Source organism: Aotus nancymaae, unplaced genomic scaffold (genome assembly GCF_030222135.1).
Source record: "Aotus nancymaae isolate 86718 unplaced genomic scaffold, 86718_ANA_hifiasm-v0.15.2.pri h1tg000097l, whole genome shotgun sequence".
Classification (NCBI taxonomy): domain Eukaryota; kingdom Metazoa; phylum Chordata; class Mammalia; order Primates; family Aotidae; genus Aotus; species Aotus nancymaae.
This window is the reverse complement of record NW_026988512.1, coordinates 2,751,308-2,777,218: the sequence shown is the minus strand read 5'-3', so window position 1 is coordinate 2,777,218 and position 25,911 is coordinate 2,751,308. Positions and strand designations below refer to the sequence as shown.

At 40.8% G+C, this 25,911-nt stretch overlaps 1 protein-coding gene and 1 non-coding gene across 3 annotated transcripts in view; both read right to left on the bottom strand.

Moving 5' to 3' along the window:
* FNTA (farnesyltransferase, CAAX box, subunit alpha) overlaps nucleotides 1-25,911 on the bottom strand; it is a 41,652-nt gene that overhangs the window by 3,425 nt on the left and 12,316 nt on the right. Inside the window, exons 4-7 of one of the 2 annotated variants that reach the window (XM_012476060.2) lie at nucleotides 23,055-23,159; nucleotides 16,593-16,719; nucleotides 11,012-11,160; nucleotides 4,926-4,988 (exon numbers count right to left, since the gene is read on the bottom strand). In XM_012476060.2, the coding sequence (XP_012331483.2) occupies nucleotides 4,926-4,988; nucleotides 11,012-11,160; nucleotides 16,593-16,719; nucleotides 23,055-23,159 (444 nt within the window). The remainder of the gene's footprint in view (nucleotides 1-4,925; nucleotides 4,989-11,011; nucleotides 11,161-16,592; nucleotides 16,720-23,054; nucleotides 23,160-25,911) is intronic. The other variant, XM_064370020.1, reaches the window with a different exon arrangement.
* Nucleotides 15,304-15,461, bottom strand: LOC135271908 (U1 spliceosomal RNA). The gene has a single exon (XR_010340028.1). It is a non-coding gene; the product is annotated as a U1 spliceosomal RNA (small nuclear RNA).

Below are 25,911 nucleotides of genomic sequence, written 5' to 3'. Positions count from 1 at the left end.
AGCAATCCTTGTGGTTCTGCAGCCCCCACAGGTAACTTCCAGGCAAGCAGGGTCTGGAATGGGCCTCCAGCAATCCTGCAGCAGAGGGGCCTATTAGAAGGAAAACTAAAAAACAGAAAGAAATAGCTTCTACAGCAACAGAAAGGACATCCACTCAGAGACCCCATCCGAAAGTCACCAACTTCAAACACCAAAGGTAGATAAATCCACGGAGATGGGAAGAAACCAGCACAAAAAGCTGAAACCACCAAAAACCAGAATGCCCCTCCCCCTCCAAGGATCACAACTCCTCACCAGCAAGAGAACAAAACTGGATGGAGAATAAGTTTTGACAAATTTACAGAAGCAGGCTTCAGAAGGTGGGTCATAACAAACTTCTCTGAGCTAAAGGAGCATGTTCTAAACCAATGCAAAGAAACTAAGAACCTTGAAAAAAGGTTAGACAAAATGCTAACTAGAATAACCAGCTTAGAGAAGTACATAAACGACTTGATGGAGCTGAAAAACACAGCAAAAGAACTTCATGAAGCCTACACAAGTTTCAATAGCCGAATAGATCAAGCGGAAGAAAGGATATCAGAGATTGAAGATGAACTCAATGAAATAAAACAAGAAGGCAAGATTAGAGAAAACAAGAGTGAAAAGAAATGAACAAAGCCTCCAAGAAATACGGGATTATGTGAAAAGACCTAATCTACGTTTGATCAGTGTACCTGAATGTGACAGGGAGAATGAAACCAATTATCTTCAGGATATTATCCAGGAGAACTTTCCCAACCTAGCAAGGCAGGCCAACATTCAAATCCAGGAAATACAGAGAACACCACAAAGATACTCCTCAAGAAGAGCAACCCCAAGGCACATAATCATCAGATTCACCAGGGTTAAAATGAAGGAAAAAATGCTAAGGGCAGCCAGAGAGAAAGGTCAAGTTACCCACAAAGGAAAGCCCATCAGACTCACAGCAGATCTCTCAGCAGAAACCCTATAAGCCAGAAGAGAGTGGGGGCCGATATTCAATATCCTTAAACAAAAGAACTCTCAACCCAGAATTTCATATCCAGCCAAACTAAGCTTCATAAGTGAAGAAGAAATAAAATCCTTTACAGACAAGCAACTGCTGAGAGATTTCATCACCACCAGGCCTGCCTTACAAGAGCTCCTGAAGGAAGCACTAAACATGGAAAGGAATAACCAGTACCAGCCACTGTAAAAAAATACCAAATGATAAAGACCATTGACACAATAAAGAACTGCATCAACTAATGGGCAAAACAACTAGGTAGTATCAAAATGTCAGGATCAAATTCACACATAACAATATTAACCCTAAATGTAAATGGGCTGAATGCCCCAATCAAAAGGCACAGACTGGCAAATTGGATAAAGAATCAAGACCCATCAGTGTGCTGTATTGAGGAGACACATCTCATGTGCAAAGACACACATAGACTCAAAACAAAGGCATGGAGGAAGATTTACCAAACAAATGGAGAGCACAAAAAAGCAGGAGTTGCAATCCTAGTCTCTAATAAAACATCCGGACTTTAAACCAACAAAGATCAAAAGAGACAAAGAAGGGCATTATATAATGGTAAAAGGATCAATGCAACAAGAAGAGCTAACTATCCTAGATATATATATACCCAATACAGGAGCACTCAGATACATAAAGCAAGTTCTTAACTACCTACAAAGAGACTTAGACTCCCATAAAATAGTAGTAGGAGACTATAACACTCCACTGTCAATATTAGACAGATCAACGAGGCAGAAAATTAACAAGGATATCCAGGACTTGAACTCAGATCTGGACCAAGCAGACCTAATAGACATCTACAGAACTCTCCACCCCAAATCCACAGAATATATATTTTTCTCAGCACCACATCGCACCTTCCCTAAAACTGACCACATAATTGGAAGTAAACCACTCCTCAGCAAATGCAAAAGAATAGAAATCATAACAACCAGTCTCAGACCACAGTGCAATCAAATTATAACTCAGGATTAAGAAACTCACTCAAAACCACAACTACATGGAAACTGAACAACCTCCTCCTGAATGACTACTGGATAAACAATGAAACGAAGGCAGATATAAAGATGTTCTTCGAAACCAAATGAGTATGAAGACATAATGTACCAGAATCTCTGGGACACATTTAAAGCAGTGTCCAGAGGAAAATTTATAGCACTAAATGCCCACATGAGAAGCAAAGAAAGATATAAAATCGACACCCTAATGTCACAATTAAAAGAACTAGAGGAGCAAGATCAAACAAATTCAAAAGCTAGCTGAAGACAAGAAATAACTAAGAGCAGAACTGAAGGAGATAGAGACACAAAAAACCCTTCAAAAAAATGAATGAATCCAGGAGCTGATTTTTTGAAAAGATCAACAAAATAGATAGACCACTAACCAGAATAAAAAAGAAAGAAGAATAGAATAGATGCAATAATAAATAAATGGCATATCACCACCAATTCAACAGAAATACAAACTACCATCAGAGATTACTACAAATACCTCTATGCATATAAACCAGTGATCTAGAAGAAATGGATGAACTCCTGGACACTTACACCCTCCCAAGACTAAACCAGGAAGAAGCTGAATCCCTGAGTAGACCAAGAACAAGGTCTGAAGTTGAGGCAGCAATTTATAGCTTACCAACCAAAAAAAGTCCAGGACCAGACGGTTCACAGCCGAATTCTACCAGACATACAAAGAGGAGCTGGTACTATTCCTTCGGAAACTATTCCAAACAATATAAAAATACGGAATCCTCCCTAACTCATTTTATGAAACCAACATCATCCCGATATCATGAAATCAGTATCATGAAAATGGCCATACTGTCCAAAGTAATTTATAGATTCAATGCTATCCCCATCAAGCTACCATTGACCTTCTTCACAGAACTGGAAAATACCACCTTAAACTTCGTATGGAACCAAAAAAGAGCCCGCATAGCCAAGTCAATTCTAAGCAAAAAGAACAAAGTTGCAGGCATCACACTCCCTGACTTCAGACTATACTACAAGACTACAGTAATCAAAATAGCATGATACTGGTACCAAAACAGAGATATAGACCAATGGAACAGAACAGAGGCCTTGGAAGTAATGCCACATCTACAACCAACTGATCTTTGACAAATATGAAGGAAATAAGCAATGGGGAAAGGATTCCCTGTTTAACAAATGGTGCTGGGAAAACTGCCTAGCCACGTGCAGCAAGCTGAAACTGGACCCCTTCCTTATACCTTATACAAAAATTAACTCCAGATGGATTAAAGATTTAAACATAAGACCTAACATCATAAAAAACCTAGAAGAAAACCTAGGCAATACCATTCAGGACACAAGCATAGGAAAGGACTTCATGATGAAAACACCAAAAGCAATGGCAACAAAAGCCAAAATAGACAAATGGGATCTAATTAAACTGAAGAGCTTCTGCACAACAAAAGACACAGTCATTAGAGTGAACCAGCAACCAACAGAATGGGAAAAAAATTTTGCAATCTACCCATCTGACAAAGGGCTAACATCCAGATTCTACAAAGAACTTAAACCAATTTACAAGAAAAAAAACCTATCAAAAAGTGGGCAAAGGATATAAAGACACTTTACAAAAGAAGACATACATTAGGCCAACAAACATATGAAAACATGCTCATCATCACTGGTCATCAGAGAAATGCAAATCAAAACCACACTGAGATGCCATCTCACGCCAGTTAGAATGGCAATCATTAAAAAATCTGGAGACAACAGATGCTGGAGAGGATGTGGAGAAATAGGAACACTTTTACACTGCTGGTAAGAGTGTAAATTAGTTCAAGTACTGTGGAAGACAGTGTAGCGCTTCCTCAATGATCTAGAAATAGAAATTCCATTTGACCCAGCAATCCCATTACTGGGTATATACCCAAAGGATTATAAATCATTCTGTTATAAAGACACATGTATACGTATGTTCATTGCAGCACTGTGTACAATAGCAAAGACTTGGAACCAACCCAAATGCCCATCAATGATAGGCTGGATAAAGAAAATGTGGTACATACACAACATGAAATACTATGCAGCCATAAAAAAAGGATGAGTTCATGTCCTCTGCAAGGACATGGATGAAGCTGAAAACCATCATTCTCAGCAAACTGATATAAGAACAGAAAACAAAATACTGCATGTTCTCACTTATAAGTGGGTCTTGAACAATGAGAACACATGGACACAGGGAGAGGAACATCACACACCAGGGCCTGTTGAGTGGAGGGAGGTAGGGGAGGGATAGTAGTTGGTGGGGGGATTGGGGAGGAATAACATTAGGAGAAATACTTAACGTAGATGACAGGGGGATGGATGCAGCAAACCACCAAGGCATGTGTATATCTATGTAACAATCCTGTATGATCTGCACATGTGCCCCAGAATTTAAAGTATAATAAAAAAAAAATACAAAAATTAGCCAGCATGGCAGTGTGCATCTATAGTCCCAGCTACTCAGGAGGCTGAGGCAGGAGAATCGCTTGAACCTGGGAGGTGGAGGCTGCAGTGAGCCAAGATTGTGCCACTGCACTCCAGCCTAGAGACAAGACAGACTGTGACTCCGTCTCAAAAAAAAAAAAAAAAAGACTTTTGGATTTATGAATTGGATTCATAAATACAATTAAAATGGCATTATTTACTGGTGGATTATTCTGAAAACAGTGTTGGCAGGTGTTTGAGAGGTGCAGAGAAGGGTAGAGGGCACTTTTCCAGAGTTTCCATAATGCTGTTATACTTCTGCTCTTAGATCCAGAAAAATGAAAAATTATTTACTATCCTTTTGGAATCTGATTATGGAATATACTCCATGATGCATCATATAGCCACTTCTTTTTTTAAATAATAAAACAACAACAACCTCTTACCCTTTCAAATAGTTCCATGCACTTTCATTATGTGGGACTAGTTTAATCATTTCCAGTGTATATCTGAAAGAAAAATGTATATACAATTTTAAAAGAACAGTGCAATGATGAGACACAGTTTTAGTAAGATTGTGGCACAGCTTTGGAAACATACTTTCACTTGTGTCAGCATATCTCTCTTAGCTGACTGTGGCACCTCTCCAGGTCATATTTAAATCAGAGAGTCTCTCGAGGTTGCAGCTGTCAATTCAGTTCTAGGGAAGGACACATAACTAATCTAAAAGTTTCAATTTACAACAGGAAAAAAATTAACATGAAATATTTCCTTTAAGGCCAGGTGCAGTGGCTCACACCTGTAATCCCAGCATTTTGGGAGGCTGAGGCAGGCAAATCACCTGAGGTTGGGAGTTCGAGACCAGCCTGACCAACACGGAGAAACCCTGTCTCTACTAAAAATACAAAATTAGGCTGGGAGCGGTGGCTCACGCCTGTAATCCCAACACTTTGGGAGGCTGAGATGGGTGAATCACGAGGTCAAGAGATCAAGACCACCCTGGCCAACATGGTGAAACTCCGTCTCTACTAAAAATACAAAAAGTAGCTGGACATGGTGGCACACGCCTGTAGTCCCAGCTACTCAGGAGGCTGAGGCAGGAGAATTGCTTGAACAAGGGAGGTGGAGGTTGCAGTGAGCCAAAATTGCGCCACTGCACTCTAGCCTGGCCACAGAGCAAGACTCTGTCTCAAAAATAAATAAATTAACTAATTTAAAAAATAAAATAAATAAAATACAAAATTAGCCAGGCATGGTGGCACATGCCTGTAATCCCAGGTACTCCGGATGCTGACGTAGGAAAATCACTTGAACCTAGGAGTCAGAGGTTGCAGTGAGCCAAGTTCACACCATTGAACTCCAGCTTGGGCAACAAGGGCAAAATTCCATCTCAAAAAAGAAAAGAAAAGAAATTCCTTTAAATATGGAAAATTTTCCTTTTGAAGGAAACATCAGCTAAAAGAAGGAGGCTTCTCATTTACTGGTAAAGCACCCTTGGGAAAACAGTCTAAGCTCTACTTATATCCCAACAAATCCTTAGTCACTGAAATAGGACAATTTACATAATCTTAACTATCATTAAAAAACAGCATGGAAATTATATACGCAAACAATAAAAATGAAAAACGAACGCAAGAATGTATTTCTTAATATTCCGAAGCAAAATGACTCGTAAACTGCGACGTGATTCTGTCAAAACGGGTGCTCCACACTTGTCTTCCCCTTAAACAGATAAAATAGAATCCAGACCTGATCACCACACATCCTAAGGGAGCCACAGAACTTGCCTCACCACACACTTGCTCAGGTAAGTGAGTCACTGACTAAAGCTTAGTAGTCTTGGTTCTGTTGCAGTGCTCTTACTATAAGATCTTTTTTTTCCCCACAGAGTAATAATAAACTCATTCAACATTATAAAAATATTTCTCCAACTACTTCTACATGACTTCATGTTTCCAATTCTTTGCGAAACCATGTCCCTCCGGGTCTTAGCTGGTCCTCGTTTAAGAGTCTTAATTTCGTGTTGGCGACATCTAAATTTTTATTTACATACATGTGCACTAAAGCATTACCTACCTATTTTTATGGTTAAAACATTAACTTCGGCCGCGCATGATGGCTCACACCTGTAATCCTAGCGCTTTCATAGGTTAAAGCAGAAAGACTGCTTGAGGCCAGGAGATAAGACCATTCTGGGCAACATAGGGAGACCTTACCTCTACAAAAAATGTTAACAATTAGCTGGGAGCAGTGGCACGCGCCTGTAGTCTCAGCTACTCAGAGGCTGAGGTGGGAGGGTTCCTTAAGCCCAGGAGCTCAAGGCAGCAGCGAGCACTCCAGACTGGGAAGAGTGAAACCCTCTCTCTTAGGAAAACAAAACAAAACAAACCCATGAACTTTGAGGTCAGGCTCCCTAGCTTCAAATCCTGGCCCCATAAATTATCTATGTGCTCTTAGGCAAATTGCAGAATTACCTAGAACCTCAAGTTCTTCATGAAGTGTCTCAGAGAACTGTTAGAATTAGCGGCACATCGTATAAACGCTTGATAGATGCTGTTATTGGTAGTACTAGAAGACTAGGCACTCGTAGTCTAGAAAAAGGGCTATGACACATTAATCTAGGTTGCTGTGTATAAACGTTTGCAAGTGTATTTATAAAGTTTGGGGAAATTCACCCAATTATAGCTCACTCTGGAAAATGTGATGTGGGATGAAGAAAAGTAAGAGACTTTGACTTCTTACTTTATAGAATTTAGTACAATTTCCCCCATAACTACACTGCATTACTTTTATAATGAAAAGATGACAAAAATAATTATGTACATCTATCTGTATGCTAAGAGTTAAAAGTTAACAAACTGTAAATTCTAGACACCTACAGCTACTCTTAACATTTTAAATACTTCCTTAACCCATCTAAGGAAAATAAATATTAAATATAGGAAGCTCTTTTAGATTCTTGGGTAATTATTTCTGTTTCTATGTGACAAGAGGATCTGTGCTTATTGTGAAAAAGGCAGTGATCTGCCTCTGGAAAGGCTAAAAATTTGCATTTTCAAAACTCTTCATATTCAATTTTTAAAATACTTTGTTACTTTTAACTACTGTCAATCTTTAGACCAGCAATGTTCAATAAATCCGCCAGTGATGATGGAAATGTTTTTTGTATGTGCCGTCCAATATAGTAATCACTAGCCACATGCGGGTACTGAACACCTGAAACAGGACATGTGCAATGGAAGAACCGTATTTTTAATTTTTTTATAATCATACTGATTGAAACTTAAACAGTCATATGTGGCTAGTCACTACCATACTAAACAGCACAGGTATACCTTGCAGATATCAAAGGTTCTGTTCTAGACCATCTCAATAAAGCAATTTTATCACAATTAAGCAAGTCACGTGACTTTTCTGTTTCCCAGCACATAAATTATGTTTACACTATACTGTAGTCTAGTATGCAATAGCATCATATCTAAAAAAGCAATGTACATACCTCAATTTAAAAATACTTTATTGCTAAAAAATGCTAATGATCATCTGAGCCTTCAGCAAGTCGTAATCTTTCTGCTGGTGGAGGGTCTGGCCTCCATGTTGATGGCTGCTGACTGATCAGGGTAGGGTGCTGGGTGCTGAAGGATGAGGTGTCTGTGGCAATTTCTTAAAATAAGACAACAATAAAAGACTTCTCTGTAGCATGTGATGCTGACAGCCTTTTACTCACAGTAAAACTTTTCAGAACTGGAGTCAATCCTCTCAACTCCTGCTGCTGCTTTATCAACTAAGTTTAGGTAACAGTCAAGATATTAAAAATCCTTTGTCGTCATTTCAACAATGTTCACAACGTTGTTACCAAAAGTAGATTCCATCTTAAGCAACTCCTTCCTTTGCTCATCCGTAAGAAGCAACTCCTCATCTGATCAAGTATTATCATGATGCAGCAGTTCGGTCACATCTTCAGGCGCCACTTCTAATTCTAGTTCCCTTGCTGTTTCCACCTCAGCAGCAGTTCCTCCTTCCTCTAAAGTCCTGAACCCCTCAAAGTCATCCATGAGGGCTGGAATCAACTTCTTCCAAACTCCTGTTAATGTTGATATTTTGATCTCCTCCCATGATTCACGAATATTCCTAATAGCATCTAGAATGGTGAATTCTTTCCAGAAGATTTTCAATTGACTGCGCAGATTCACTGGAGGAATCACTATCTATGGCAGCTATAGTCTTACAAAATGTACTTCTTAAACAGTAAGACTTTAAAATCAAAATGACTCCTTTATCCAGGGCTGCAGAACAGATGTTGTGTTCGCAGGCATGAAAACAGCATCTCTTTGCACATCTCCATTAGAACTCTTGGGTGACCAGGTCCATTGTCAATGAGCAGTAATACTTTCAAAGAAATTTTTCTGAATAGGCCTCAAAGAGGGCTTAGAATTTTCAGTAAACCATGCTGTAAACAGATGTGCTGTCATCCTGGCTTTGTTGTTCCATTTATAGAGCACAGGCAGAGGAGATTCAGCATAATTCTTAAGGGCCCTAGGATTTCCGGAATAGTCACTGACCACTGTTTTAAACTTAAAGTCACCAGCTGCATTAGCCTCTAATAAGATTCAGCCAGCTGTGTGAGGCTTTGAAGCAGTGCTTCCTCTCTGGCTATGAAAAGTCCTAGATGGCATCTTCTTCCAATACAAGGCTGTTCACACTGAAAATCTTGTTTCTACGCAGCCACCTTCCTCAGTGATCTCAACTGGATCTTCTGCAGCAGCACGTGCTACTGCACCTTGCACTTCCATGCTGTGGAGATGGCGTCCTTCTTACCCCTCATGAACCAACCTCTGCTAGCATCCAAATTCTCTTCTGCAGCTTCCTCACTTCTCTCGGCCTTCATCGAATTAAAGAGAATAAGGGCTTCCTCTGGATTAGGCTTTGGGTTAAGGAAATGTTGTGGCTGGTCTGATCTTTTATCCAGGCCACTCAAACTTTTTCCGAATCGGCAATAATGCTGTTTTGTCCATGTGTTCGCTGGAGCAGCACTTTTAATTTCCTTCAATAACTCCTTTTGTGCATTCACAATATGGCTAACTGTTTGGTGCAAGAGGCTTAGCTTTGGACCTATCTCAGCTTTTGACATGCACTCCTCATTAAGCTTAATCACTTAATCACTTCTAGCTTTTTATTTAAAGTGAGAGGCTGTGACTCTTCCTTTCACTTGAACACTCAGAGGACATTGCAGGGTTAAATGGCTTAATGTCAATATTGTGGTGTCTCAGGGAATAGGGAGGCCTGAGGTGAGGGAGAGAGATGAGGGAACACGTGCAACAGTGATATCTGCTATTTTATACAGGTGCAGTTTGTGGCACCCCCAAAGAATTACAATCGATGACTGATCAAAGATGACTGATCACAAATCACTAGAACAGATATAATGATTATGAAAAAATGTGAAATACTGAGGAGTACCAAAACGTGACACAGAGACACAAAGTGAGCACATGCTGTTAGAAAAAATGGCACTGACAGACTTGCTCAATGCAAGACTGCCACGAATCTTCAACTTATATATATTTTAAAAACCCAACCATAATATCTGCAAGGCTCAAAAAATCAGGTATGCTTTATATAGGAGAGCAGTAGAAAGAAAGCATAAAGTGTGCTTGAGGGGTAGTGTGTGCTCCAGACGTAAGCCCAAAGCGGGGCATTAAAGTGAGACGTGGATTGAAGCCTTTTATAAATTTCAAGTCACCAGAATCCTGTATAGCAGATAAAATAAGAGCAAGCTGCCTCAATCCAGGCAAAAGCAAGGGCTTGGAGGATGACAGGCAGGTGCACCATACAAATCAGCTCCGCCCAACAGTCGTTCAAACATGTCTATACTAAAATTATGACTCCCACCTCACCAGGCTCCAAAAACAGTAAGCCTATTCAAATTGTGAAACAGACACTCAGATACAATGGACAAGTAAGGTCAGAAAAATCGTGGCTACTAATGTTTATGGATACAACATAGAAATTGATGCCAACTCAGAAATTTCTAGCTCTAATAATAGCTCTTTGTATAGTGGTTCTCAACTTGAGGGTGACTTCTCTTCTTGGGACAGCTGGCAATGTCTGAAAACATTTTTGTTTAAGGACAGGATGCTGCTAAACACCCTAAAAAACACAGGACAGCCCCCTACAACCAAAAGTTATTCAGCCCCAAATCCTGCATTAGGGTAACATGGCATCTGGGGATGATTATCTAAAATGTGACAGAATTTAATGAGATAGTTTTAAAATAAAGCTTCTTAGACAATACCCCATAACACTGGAATTCTTTTTAATCTCCAGTAACAGTATTTCGAGAAACCTAAGATAGTACAAGCAGAGGTATACTATGTTATTTGTAAATCTATCATTGTATGTTTCACTCAGTACTCTGTCCTCTTTTAGTTCCTTGGGGTAGGATCTTGATCTGCTATATCCCCAGTGCCTGAGACATGGTAGGCATGCAAAGATGTTTGTAATGAACGAGCAAGTGAAGAAGATTACTAACTGGACTTCTCTCTCCAAGACAGCACGATCATTGTAGCCAGTGGTGTTAGAAATGACAAAGTATCTTTGGTTCCAGACAGAGTTATTTCTCACATCCGCTTTGAGAAGTTGGTCCACATACTGCAGTTCATTATCCCAAAGTTTAAATTCCTAAAGGAAAAATTTAGAAAAACCATCCAATTAGAAATGTCCCATTATTTATGAACAATACAAATAAATAAATAAAACTTCAACAAAGAAGGTAGAACTGAGGACACAGGATTTATCACAAATTCAGAAGGCAGAGGGGGATACAGTATGAAACTGATGACAGAGACCGGAAAGACACATACAGAAAGCAGTAAAAAGACAGCAAAGAAAATTTGGGGGAAAACCCCACCAAACTCACTAGTAAGAGAGTAAGTGACCACAGTGTAGATATAAATTTGATGTGACTTGATATTAATATATCAAAGTAAAAGGGCAGCATTCAAAAGTGCACATACATGACAGAATTACATTAAAATACATGGAGAGAAGCATACATGCCCAAGAGTGGTGGCTCACACCAGCAATTCCACTGCTTCGGGAGGCTGAAGCAGAAGGAGTTCGAGACCAGCCAAGGCAACATAAGGAGACCACATTTCAAAAAATAATAAAGGCAGGCTGTGCACGGTGGCTCACGTCTGTAATCCCAGCACTCTGGGAAGCCGAGGCAGGCGGATCACCTGAGGTCAGGAGTTCAAAACCAGCCTGGCCAACATGGCAAAATCCCGTCTCTACTAAAAATACAACAATTAGCCAGGCGTGGTGGCAGGCGCTTGTAATCCCAGCTACTTGAGAGGCTGAGGAATGAGAATCACTTGAACTCGAGGCAGAGGTTGCAATGAGCCAAGATAGAGCCACTGCACTCCAGCCTGGGAGACAAAGTGAGGCTCTGTCTTCAAAAATAATAAAAATAAAAATAAAAAAATTAGTCGAGCATGGTGGCACATGCCTAGAGTCCAGCAACTCAGGAGGCTGAAGAGGGAGGATTGCTTGAGCCCAGGAGTTTAAGGCTGCAGCAAGCTATGATCACACCACTGAACTCTGGACAACAGAAAGAGACCCTGTCTCAAAAAACAAAAAGAAAAGAAAAAAGAAATATACACAATTGGACCAAAATATAAATTTTTATTAATTTTTGAGATGGAGTCTTGCTCTGTCGCCCAGGCTGGTGTGCAATGGCATGATCTCAGGTCACTGCAACCGCCATCTCCCAGGCTCAAGCAATATTCTTGCCTCAGCCTCTCAAATAGCTGGGACTATAGGCAGGCGCCACCACAACTAGCTAATTTTTGTAGTTTTCATAGAGATGGAGTTTTACCATGTTGCCCAGGCTAGTCTTGAACTCCTGAACTCAAGCAATCTGCCCACCTCAGCCTCCCAAAGTGCTGGGATTACAGGCATAACCCACCGTACCCAGCCAATATAAATTCTTTATATTATAAAACTGTCTTAAAAAAAAAATCATAGGGGGAAGAAAACCAATAAAGATAATTTAAAAGAGGAGAATGATAAAACTTATTAATACTTAGAAAGTAGGGGACATTAACTATGAAAAAGATAATGGAGTTTTCTTATTTGATAACAGCAAAAAAAGTAAGAATCTCCTGTGATAGTCCCCGATTTTACAGGTGATCATGAAAAAAATGCATTAAGGAAAGTAATTTTTGTGAAAGTTCCTAGCGGAGTTCAGTGATCCTAGTGTGGACCACTGATTGGTGTCCTCCCACTGTTCCCAGTCTCCAGCATGCTAAGTATAGAAAGAGAGCGTAAACATCTACAAGCTGTTTTATCAGTGTAACAATAATTTTATGTCCATTGAATCTAATAACAAAAAATTGGGAATAGTGTTTTCTATACATATGTGTTTCTGTTTGTTTTCACTCATATAAGTTATAAAATTAACACAGTGCCCTGTGTACCCTTCACTTAGATTCCTCAAATGGTAAACATCTTACTAACTGAAGCGCAATCCCAAAACCAGAAAATGACATCAGCACATTATTGTTAATAGAATCACTAACTTGATTCATATGTTTTTGGTTTTTTTGTTTTTGAGATGGAGTCTCACTCTGTCACTCAGGCTGGAGTGCAATGGAGCGATCTTGACTCACTGTTAACTTCTGCCTCCTCGGTTCAAGTGATTCTCCTGCCTCAGCCTCCCAAGTAGCTGGGATTACAGGTGCCCACCACCACGCTCGGCTATTTTTGTATTTTCAGTAGAGACAGGGTTTTACCACGTTGGCCAGGCTGGTCTCGAACTCCTGACCTCAGGTGATCCGCCTGCCTTGGCCTCCCAAAGTCCTCAGATTACAAGCGTGAGCCACTGCACTCAGCCTATTCAGATCTTGTATGTAGTCACTTGTGTGTATGTGGTACAGGTGGGGAATGGGGGCAGAATATAATTCTACACAATTTTATCCTATGTATAGTATAACCACTACAATCAAGATGCAGAACTATTCCCTTAGCACAAAGAAACTGCCTGATGCTACCCCTTTATAGCTGTACCCCTTTTTCCCTCACCCTGGCAACCTCTAATCCATTCTCTACGTCTATAATTTTGCTATTTTAAGGATGTTCTCTCAATGGAGCCATGCAGTATGAAACCCGAGACTCCCTTTTCCACTAAGGATCATACACTTGAGATCCATTCAAGTTGTTGCCTGTACGGATCGTTCATTTATTTTGACTGTGAGTAGTATTCTGTGCGTGTGTATATATTTCATTTTTATTTATTTTTTTTAATTGAGACAGTCTCACTTTGTCGCCCAGGCTGGAGTGCAGTGGCGCGAGCATAGCTCACCATAGCCTCAACCTCTTGGGCTGAAGTGATTCTCCTGCCTCAACCTCCTGAGAGCTGCAAACACAAGCATGTGCCACTATGTTTGGCTAATTTTTTTGTATTTTTTACAGAGACAGGGTTTTGTCATGCTGCCAGGCTAGTCTTGAACTCCTGGCCTCACAGGATCCACCTGCCTGGGCCTCCCAGTGTTGGGATTACAGGTGTGAGCCACTGCACCCAGCCTCATTGTAAAATTTCATATAAAATGTATAATTTTATATAAAATACATCACACTATATTTTATATAAATGAGACATACATGAAATACAGTAAAATACATCCAACCTGTGATGTATTGGGGGCAAAGAAGGGTTCTTCACTCCTTCACTTAAGAAGCTCTAGTACAGTCAATGCCAATGACATACAGGACATGAATGTTTATAATTCATGTTTAAAACTTTTAAAACTAAAATTTTACATTTCTAATAAATGTCATAATTTTTTTTTTTTAAATGGAGTCTCAGTCTGTCACCCAGGTTGGAGTGCAGTGGTGTGACCTCAGCTCACTACAACCCCTGCCTCCCTGGTTCAAGCAATTCTTCTGCCTCAGCCTCCCAACTAGCTGGGACTGTAACTGTGTGTCACCACGCCCAGCTAATTTTTTTATTTTTAGTAGAGACAGGGTTTCATCATGTTAGCCAGGATGGTCTCGATCCTCTGACCTTGTGATCCGCCCACCTTGGCCTCCCAAAGTGCTAGGATTACAGGTGTGAGCCACTGCACCTGGCCATAAAATATTTTTTAAAGAACTGCCTCAGAGTCCCATTTTACATCATCAAAGAATATGCTGAATTCTTTAAATCCTGATTGAAAATAACTAAAATATTAATAAAATAGCTTTCCATATAGAAATAGACCAGAGTTCCTTGGCTGTGACACTGCTGAGAGTACAGGCTGGATAATTCTTTGTTGTGGGGGGGGCTGTCCTGTGCATTTTGGGATGTTTAGTAGCATCCTGGTCCTCTACCCGATAGCTCCCAATAGCAACATGCCCCAAGTTGTAACAACCAAAAATGTCCCATAGGGGACACAATCACTGTGGCTTGAGAACCAGTGACTATCTTTTTTTTTTTTTTTAATAAAAATAAACAGAGAAAATCTGTTGTTTTTTGGAGATGGAGTCTTGCTCTGTAGCCCAGGCTGGAAGTGCAAGGGTGCAATCTTGGCTCACTGCAACTTCTGCCTCCTGGGTTCAAGCCATTCTCCTGCCTCAGCCTCCCGAATAGCTGGGACTATAGGCACACACTGACACACTCAGCTAATTTTTTGTATTTTTTTGTAGAGACGGGGTTTCACCGTGTTGCCCAGACTAGTCTCGAACTCCTGAGCTCAGGCAATCCGCATGCTTCAACCTCCCAAAGTGCTAGGATTACAGGCATGAGCCACCATGCCCGGCCAAAACCTGTTCTTAAACTGTGAAGACCAGGGAAAAGTGGCACACAGTCCCCCTATCACAAATTATGCAGTCGAATTTCCCCCAGTTGGGGAAATGACAGGGGTCAGCACATCCAGAGTGCAATGAATGAACTTTATCCTGGGAAAACCACCTCAGTGATCATATCTCCCATGCCAGGTAAGTAACTCACATAATATATGTATGTCCTACTTGGAACAAGTTATTTCCTTTTTATTTAGCATATGAAAATTTATACACAGATTCTCTTCAGTTTTCAGAATTCATTATAGTTGAAATCATTACCTTTTAAAAAATTATATTGGCAACATATAAAATCATAATATATTAAATGTCGAAAGAAGATAATTATGTGTACTTTATAAAATAAATAGAAATGTATAAACTACAACACAATTAAGAGATATTTTTAAGTCTTTTCCTCATAGGAACCTTTTATAAGAATCTCAGTAAGAAGCATGCCAGTTAAGGGGGCTTTTCAAAAATACTGGTTATGTTCTCGGTCTTAACCTGTTGTGGTAGATGGAGAGAGCCGTGCGTATGTGTAAAATGTATATGCTTTTATGTGATTTGTTTTTCAGAAATAAGTAAAAATATTGAATACCTTTACAACATGTTATTCCTTTAATCAAATTTGGAAAAATTCAAAACTTTTTAAATTTCAAATATTTCGTGAAATGCTCTTGGGTCTAATGAACAGTGCAGAAAGTAGCAATCCCTAGAAAAAAATTCACAGGAAACAACACTAGAATTGTTTGTTAAAATAAAAAACCCAGAGTGGGAGTTAACAACTATTCTATTCAGGATTTAGCAAAAAACTTTAACACGTGGGTAGAAGTAAAATACTTAACAGTTACTGCAAACTCATATTCCAAAGTTTATCTATGAAAAAAACTTAATATATGCCTTTGTTAATTAAAATAATACATTTGTAGTTAAAATACGCTTTTTATACTCAATTTGCTAACAAATGTGTGACACAATTCAATTTTAAAAATATTTAAAATTTACTATATCCAAAGAGATTATAAAGGTTAGCTAGCATGAAGGATGTCAGGTTTTAATTAAGTATTTGAGTAATTCTTTTTTTGGAGACAAAGTCTCACTCTCTCACCAGGCTGGAGTGCAGTGGCACAATCTCAGCTCACTCCCTCTGCCGGGTTCAAGCAATTCTCCTGTACTTTGTGTGCAATGATCTTTATATGTGTGTGTTTTAGTTTAGAAACAGATTTTAATAGTAATTTTAGTTAGTTCAGTTAAAAAAAAATCTGAAAAACACTGTACAAGAAAGGCAATACCTGAATAACCCACTGTCGATGCTGCCAGGCATGATAATTCTTTGCATCCTGATTAAGAATATCAGCAATAAATTCAAGCTCCTGAGATGGATCTCTTAGCCATTCCACTAATACTCGCCTATGATGCCTAAAGCCCAGAGAAGAAGGGAGAGAAGTTTTTTGTTAATTTATCCAAGAACTAAAATATCAGCTGCACATGTTGGCTAGGTAACATGGAAGGACACACAAGAAACAAAAATTCATCTCTAATTCTCAAGACACTACTGGAGAGAAAAGATAACACAAAAATAAGAAAAAAATTCAGATAGTTTATCTCAAACTACAACTGGAAGTACAGTAATCCTTCGACAACCATGAAATTGTGTCAAAAAATTTTGAAACATTACTAGATTGTATAATGAGACAAGAGAAAATGTGATTATCTTACTGAGTACATAAGTTCCTCTACTTACACATGCCTACCAATTTTCGCTAAGTGCAAAGTGTTACCACACAAGTGGCTTCTCATTCCACAAATTAGTGGGCAGAACTGAATTCAATGCTGCACTGGCAAGTAGCTATGACAACTTGCAAACTGTCAACAGAGGAGTTTCTATACTAGAAAAACAATTAAGAGTTTTATATTGGGTTCTGTTTTATAATTTTCTTTAGCTGAAATAGTTATAGAAATCTATTAGTGAAATGTTCTAAAATTCACTATGGTGATGGTTGTATAGATCTTATATGTACTAAAAACCAATTATATACTTTGAATGGGGGAATTGTATGGTAAGTAAACTGTATCTCAATAAAACAGATCTTTAAAGCAATCTATTAGAGTATAACATTCTTTATACTAAAAGTGAGCAGAACCATAGGAAAAAAGGAAGAATTTAATGCTTAATGAATGACCTATTCTACATGCCTGGAAAATTTAAAAATTTGTCTTACAGATTATTAAGACAAGATACTACTAAAAAGAAAATCATAGGCCAGGCGCGGTGGCTCACACCTGTGGTCCTAGCACTTTGGGAGGCTGAGGCAGGCGTTATCACCTGAGGTCAGGAGTTCGAGACCAGCCTGGCCAACATGGCAAACTCCTGTCTCTACTAAAAATACAAAGAAATTAGCCAGGCGTGGTGGCAGGTGCCTGTAATCCCAGCTACTCAGGAGGCTGAGGCAGGAGAATCAGTTGAACCCAGGAGGCAGAGATTGCAGCGAGACGAGATTGTGCCACTGCACTCCAGCCTGGGCGACAAGAGCAACACTCTGTCTCAAAAAAAAAAAAAGGGAAAGAAAATCCTAGACAGGTTTCCAAATATATTTTAGAAATCTTTCAAGTCAGTGAACACTAGCTGCACTTTATTTTTCCAGGTTGTCGCTGAATTCAGTAATTTAGGAAACACTAAGAATCAGATCCTCCAGGATATCAAACTGAGGAAGAAAGTTCATGCTGATGTTCTCCGATTTAAGGAGTTACAGGGCTTTATATTATAGCATAAGTTTTCATAGTTAGAAGTTAATAAAAAGTGATTAGTTAACTGGGATACAGAACTTGCATTGCCTGTACTATACTAGTTACAAAAGGAAAAGAGTAGACAATTAAAAATGTACAATTTAAAAACTGCTGGGCTTTCCACAGCAGCTACTTTTGAGTGATTTTTGTGTTTTACCTAACAGTGGGTGATGAAATGCTAACGACAGTGTCTGCAGTATCCAGAAAAGAAAAGCAATTTCTCTTTAGCAAAAACGGATGTAATCAAATACTAATGCCTGTGATGTCAGAATTTTTTAGCTACAGATTTTTATAAAAAAGCACTTTAATTCCACCGAGTAAATAACTTTAGTGAGGGTCTGAAACTCTCCATTTAAACACTTTTCTCATTAAAACAACTATTTTATAACGTAATTTCTTAGAAATGCAACAATCTTGTAATAAAGACACTACAGCGGTAAAGATTTTAGTTTTTAATTTTTATTTTGTTTAGACAGAGTCTTGCTCTGTTGCCCAGGCGGGAGTGCAATGACACACTCTCGGCTCACTGTAACCTCCACCTCCCAGGTTCAAGTGTTTCTCCTGCCACAGCCTCCCGAGTAGCTCGGATTATAGGTGCACACCATCACATCACGCCTGGCTAATTTTTGTATTTTTTGTAGAGACGGGGATTCACCATGTTGGCCAGGCTGGTCTCAAACTCCTGACCTCAAGTGAGTCACCTGTCTCAGCCTCCCAAACTGCTGGGATTACAGGCATGAGCCACTGCGCCTGGCTGCAGTGGTAAAGTTTTTAAATAAAATTCTACAAATAGAAATTCGTACAATAGCTACTACTTTCATCCTTTGCCGAATAATGTTATTTACTTTTTTTTGTATTTGCAAATAATCTTATTAACTGGACACAATTATGCACTGTTAGGTTTATCATGTTCTAATTCTTGGGAAATTAATCATCTAGCTATGGTGACATACGCCTTGTTATTTGATTCTGCAGGTGATTATTCCACAGCTGGGCAAGATGGCAGTTAATGCTCCATGTTACCCACATTTGAGATGAAAGTGCTTCTTCTGCTAAGGTAACCTGTGTACTGCCCCGCTTCCCGACTCTCCCTTGATGCTATTCTGTTCTCTCGTGAACTCTCAACCTCTCTCTCTGTATTAACACTCTCCCTTCACCATGATGTCTTCACCACCTTGAAAAAACAAACAAAACCCCACAGCCCTGACTACTGCATTCATTTCTCAGAAGCTGAGCTTCTTCACCTCCTATCTGCAGGTCAGCACCAACCCCAGCACCAGTGGGAGGACTGCGTGTGGCAAGGACACTGGCTGAGAAGCACCTAACTAATCTACTGCTCTGCCACTTTCAGCCCTTTTTTGACCTCTCATCTCAGTAGCTGATATGTCATTCATTCTTTTTTTTTTTTTTTTCTGAAATGGAGTCTTGCTTTGTTGCCCAGGCTGGAGTACAATGGTGTCATGATCTCGGTTCACTGCAACCTTCCCCTCCCGGGTTTAAGTGATTCTCGTGCCTCAGCCTCTCTAGCAGCTGGGATTACAGATGCACACCACCACCCTGGCTAATTTTTGTATGTTTAGTAGAGACAGGGTTTCACCATGTTGACCAGGCTGGTCTTGAACTCCTGACCTCAGGTGATCCGACCGCCTTGGCCTCCCAAACTGCTGGTATTACAGGCGTGAGTCACCACGCCCAGTCCATTCCTTTTTTCTCAAAACTCTCTCTTCTCTTGATTTAATGTCACAACACTAACTTCTTGTTTTCTTTCTCAGTCTTCCTTGCACACTTCTCTGCCTTTTAAATGATCCATTTGTTTGGTTTTCCTTTGTTTCGGTATTTTTAAACCAAAGTTTTGCTCTGTTGCCCAGGCTGGAATGCAGTGGTGCGATCTTGGCTCACTGAAGCCTTTCCCTCCCAATTCCCAATTCAAGCAATTCTTGCGCCTCAAACTCCCAAGTATCTGGGACTACAGGCATACACCACAATGCCCAGCTAATTTTTGTATTTTTAGTAGAGATGAGGTTTCAACAGGTTGACCAGGCTAGTCTCAAACTTCTAAAGTCAAGTGGTCCACCGGCGTTGGCCTCCCAAAGTGCTAAGGCATGAGTCACCACACTCAGCCTATTTGTTTTTGAAAGAATCTCGCTCTGTCGCCCAGGCTGGAGTGCAGTGACACAACCTCGGCTCACTGCAACCTCTGTCTCCGTGGCACAAGTGATTCTTATGCCTCAGCCTCGCGAGTAGCAGGGACTATAGGCACGCACCACCTCGCCTGGCTATTTTTATTTTAGTAGAAACAAGGTTTCGCCATGTTGGCCAGACTGGTCTTGAACTCCTGAGCTGAAGTGACCCACCCACCTTGGCCTCCCAAAGTGCAGAGATTATAGGCATGAGCCACTGCACCCGGCCAGTGTTGTTTTTTATAGAGACACGGTCTTGCTCTGTCACCAAGGCTGAAGTACAGCGGCACCATTATGGCTCACTGGAGCCTCCAACTTCTGAGCTCAAGTAATCCTCCTACCTCCACCTCCAACAGTGCTGGCATCACAGGCATGAGCCACAGCGCCTGGCTATTCATCAATGTTCTATCCTCGACCTTCTCCTCTAACTCCCCTTGAGCTTCCTCACCCACAGCTAGGACTTCAACTACCACTTCCAGAAAGCAAACAGCCCCTAAGTCTTGCCATCACTTCAAAAGAGCATTTCTCAGCCAGGCGTGGTGGGTCATGCCTGTAATCCCAGCACTTTGGGAGGCCAAGGCGGGCAGATCATGAGGTCTAGAGATTGAGACCATCCTGGCTAACACACTGAAACCCTGTCTCTACTAAAAATATAAAAAAAGAAAAAAAATTAGCTAGGCATGGTGGCACACACCTGTAGTCACAGCTACTCAGGAGACCGAGGTAATAGAATTGCTTGAATCCAGGAGGCAGAGGTTTTAGTGAGCCAAGATTGTGCCATTGCACTCCAGCCTGGGCAACAGAGTGAGACTCACTCACAAAAAAAAAAAAAAAATAGAGCATTTTCAACTAATAGTACTGCACAGCCGTCCACAGTTTTTCTGCATGCAGATCAAACTCCACTTGTCCATTACTGACCCCATCTTTCTCTCCCAAAAACGTGCTGCTTTGGTCGGGCGCAGTGGCTCATGCCTGTAATCCCAGCACTTTGGGAGACCGAGCCAGGTGGATCACTTGAGGTCAGGAGTTTGAGACTGGCTGGCCAATATGGTGAAACCTCGTCCCTACTAAAAATACAAAACTTAGCCAGGCATGGTGGTGCGTGCCTGTAATCCCAGCTACTAAGCAGGAGAATCGCTGGAACCCAGGAGGCGGAGGGTGCAGTGAGCCAGGATCACACCATTCCACTCCAGCCTGGGCAACAGAGCCAGACTCTGCCTCAAAATAAAGAAAGAAAAAAAAACTGCTGCTTTGCCTCCCAAATTGCCAAAGTAGCCAGTTGTCAAGCCAAATATATAGTCATTCTCTGTCACTCCCTCAATAAATTAAACTTCAAAACCTGTTGCTTTTATACAAAATCTCTCAGATTTACCATTCTCTCCCACAGCCCTGCCACATTTTGAGCCTCAGCTCTTCTAACCTACACCACGACAATGGCCTCCCAGACTCCAGGCTTCCAGAAATGTGGACCTATTCCAGTGCAGCCTCCACCTGCCATCAGGGTTAACCTTCTATGACACAAGTCTAATCACGTTACTTCCTTAATTAAAACTTGTCACTAGCTTTCCACTGCCACTAAGATCAGTGCAAACTCCTTGTCCCTATTCCTGAGGCCACCTGCACCACACAGAACTACATAGTTCTCCAGGTGCATCATGGTCCTTCATGCTTCTGCCCAGAACACTTTGACTCAAGGGTCCGTCCTTTCAAGTCTTCCTTAAATCTCAGGAATAAAGATGATACGATGTGTGCAGGTCGTAATGTTGGGAAAGAGTAAGATGGTGGTAACTCCTGTACTGTGAGTAGGCAGGAAGAGGCACCAAAGTGGAGACAGCCTTGGTGGGAGGGTAGACAGCCTCTTCTACTTCACCATTTTCACCTCTTCACCACCGCTGCCACCACCACCACGCCACACTACACCACCACACACCACTGCATACCACACCACACACCACTACTACGCCTCACACCATCACACACCACTACCACTCCACCACTACACACCATCACACCACCACAGCACACCCCCAGACATCACACCACCATAGCACCACACACCAAACCACATTATCACACACCATCACACACCACTAGCACACCACACCATACCACTACACACCATCACACCACCACACGCCATACCACCTCACATCACACCATACATCACCACCACCAGACATACCACCACATCACCACACATGCCATACCATACCACCACCATCTCACACCATCACCAAGACATACCATACCACACCACCACATCACACCACACACCACCACGCCACACACCACACCACCACTGCAGCAATTCCAGCTGCTATGCACACTGGCTACTGTTCAAACTCTTTCTTATTTGTTCTCTGCCTACTCCGTAATGCCTCTTTTTCCCTACTGTGTTCCACTACCTTCACCCATAACAATCCCCACACTCTTACCTGTGCTAGCCTAGGGGCTTATTTCTCACACTCAACAGAAAACATTTTTCAAGTTTTTCAAACATACTCTAATTTTTTCTGACTCTAGCAGTACAGCATACCACATTGAAACTTTAAATAATAATGGCAGCTAACATTCGAGTGTTAACTACAGGTCAGGCACCATTTTGAGCACTAAACGTAAGCTATTTTCTTTAATCATCCTAACAATCCTATGAGGCAGTTAACAGTAGCTCCAATGTAAAGGACTTAAATTACAAAGAAACAAAAATTTCCCAATGATCTCATCGTCCATTAGCAAGTACTATTAATATTAGCACCGTGACATCCTTTCTTCCTATTTCCATCTTACCAAACTTGATAGTTTTTGGGCTGCTCCTCAATTATTGCAGTGATGTAGTTCATTTCCTCATGTAGATCCTTCTGAAGTGACTTTAAGAGAACTCTCCGGAAATGCCTAGGGCAAATATAAAAAAGCCAAAGTCGCATTAGTCCACAGAAGTTGCCTAGTAACAACATCAAACACAGCTACAAGTCAGCACTACAGTTAGATAAATTTTTGGCAGGTATTCTGTATAATTTAACAATTATATGGCTGGGCATGGTGGCTCACGGCTATAATCCCAGCACTTTGGGAGGTCAAGGCAGGCAGATCACAAGGTCAGGAGTTCGAGACCAGCCTGGCCGATATGGTGAAACCCTGTCTCTACTAAAAATATTAGCCAGGCATGGTGGCACGTGCCTGTAGTCCCAGCTACTTGCAAGGCTGAGGCAGGAGAATCGCTTGAACCTGGGAGACGGAGGTTGTAGTGAGCTGAGATTACGCCACTGCACTCAGAGCGAGACTCCGTCTCAAAAAAGAAAAAAACAATTACAGGCTGGGCATGGTGGCTCACGCCTGTAATCCCAGCACTTTGGGAGGCCAAAGTGAGCAGATCACCTAAGTCAAGAGTTCAAGACCAGCCTGGCTAACATGGTGAAACCTCGCCTCTACTAAAAATACAAAAAAAAAAATCAGCTGGGCGTGGCGGCATGCACTTGTAATCCAGCTACTCAGGAAGACTGAGGCAGGAGAATCACTTGAACCCAGGAGGTGGAGGCTGCAGTTGGCCAAGATTGTGCCGTGCACTCCAGCATGGGCAACAGAGAGGAACTCCATCTCAAAAAAAAAAAAAAAAAAAAAAAAAATACAGAGGTACTCTGTATAAAACTGCTTGTGGGTGTCCAAATTCATACAACTATCTCTGGTGACTAGAACAAATCAGCACATTTAGTAAAAACAGTGAAAGGTAACAAGTATGAGATAGAAGAAAAGTAAATTTCTAAATCTTAAGTAATGACAGAAAACCAACTAAAATTATTTTGAGGTACTACTCTGGTCACCGGTGTTCTGTAATATGAGAATCAAAGACATCTCTTTCCCTATATAGTACAGCTTGTTTCTGTAGATATATTATTCATATAATAAATTAATTCTATTACAAACATTAACAAAATATTTACTGGTAGAACCACCACAAAAATGCTACTTATAAATGAAACAAGTTTCTCTTTAATTTCCCCATAGGTGGAGAACCAACAACAAAAAAAATTTTCCTAAAAAGTTAGTTCTGGCGTATTTTTACTTCAAAATTTCAAAAATTTCAAATTACTAAGTAACGGGCATTCCAGAACCTAATTTTATTAGCTATTAAAATGAATTGTTCACTTTGGGAGGCCGAGGCAGGCGGATCACTTGAGGTCAGGAGTTCGAGACCAGCCTGGCCAATATAGTGAAACCCCATCTCTACTAAAAATACAAAAATTAGCTGGATGTGCTGGCAGACACCTGCAATCCCAGCTACTCAGGACACTGCAGCACAAGAATCGCTTGAACCTGGGAAGCAGAAGTTGCAGTGAGCCAAGATTACACCACTGTACTCCAGCCTGGGCAACAGCAAGACACTCTGTCTCAAAAATAATAATAACAAAGTAAGGCCGGGCGTGGTGGCTCACGCCTGTAATCCCAGCACTTTGGGAGGCCGAGGCGGGTGGATCACAAGGTCAAGAGATCGAGACCATCCTGGTCAACATGGTGAAACCCTGTCTCTACTAAAAATACAAAAAATTAGCTGGGCATGGTGGCGCGTGCCTGCAATCCCAGCTACTCGGGAGGCTGAGGCAGGAGAATTGCCTGAACACAGGAGGCGGAGGTTGCGGTGAGCCGAGATCGCGCCATTGCACTCCAGCCTGGGTAACAAGAGCGAAACTCCGTCTCAAAAATAATAATAATAATAATAATAACAACAGAATAAAATGAACTGTAAAGTAGGAGAGACAATAGTATTTCTCTCCATTATTATTTTTAAAAAGTAGACTTCACGGAGTCTGTAAATATAAGCCCTTGGCTTTTATGGGTAATGACTCCAGGTATACTGCTTTCTTCACAACATCAGTAAACTCGCAGGCAATCTTTAAGTGTATTCTAAGATCCAAAAATGATGAAACACACTGAGAATTCCAGTTAAACAGGCTGGATTAAATAAACGAGTTTATTCTTACTCCCTAATAAAACCCCACTAAAATGACAACAAAGGAATAAACCCACAAGAACAAAGAGAATCTGGGACAAAGATACCACGGCAACTGGAAGAGGTCAACATTATGGGAAGTTTAAGCAGACAGACAAGATTTAACTGACTAAAACACAGAATAAGACTATAAGAAAATTCCAGAAATCAGAGGTATGACCTATTTCCAAAACTGGGGGTCAAAGGTGGGACTAAAAGCAGTAGAAAGAGTATAGAAAAAGAGTCCTTGGCAGTCAAGACCCTTCCCACTCCCCTGAGCAGAAGTGACATCCTCTGTCTTGGGCAGGAGACAAGTGGCTTTATTCTCTGGAAAAATATGAAGCAGAATGGGTTACCAGGCACACTAGAAGGCAGGGTAAGTTAAAGGGTGGAAACGAGGACATTTAAAATGTTGACATACTAAGTTAGAAAAAAAAAGTTTCTATTTCAAATTACAAGGTAAGATCTGCAAAAAGTTGATATCCTAAACAGTAAGACTCTCCTACCATCTTCCCCGGCCTGACCCCCCAGAACTGTGGCAGCCAAACGTACACTCCTTAAGCAATAAACTACTTAATCCTCTTTGAGAGACACTGTCCAAGAGAAAAGATTTAAATACTGACAAGTGAGATTTCACTACAACACAGCCACAGAGAAGCC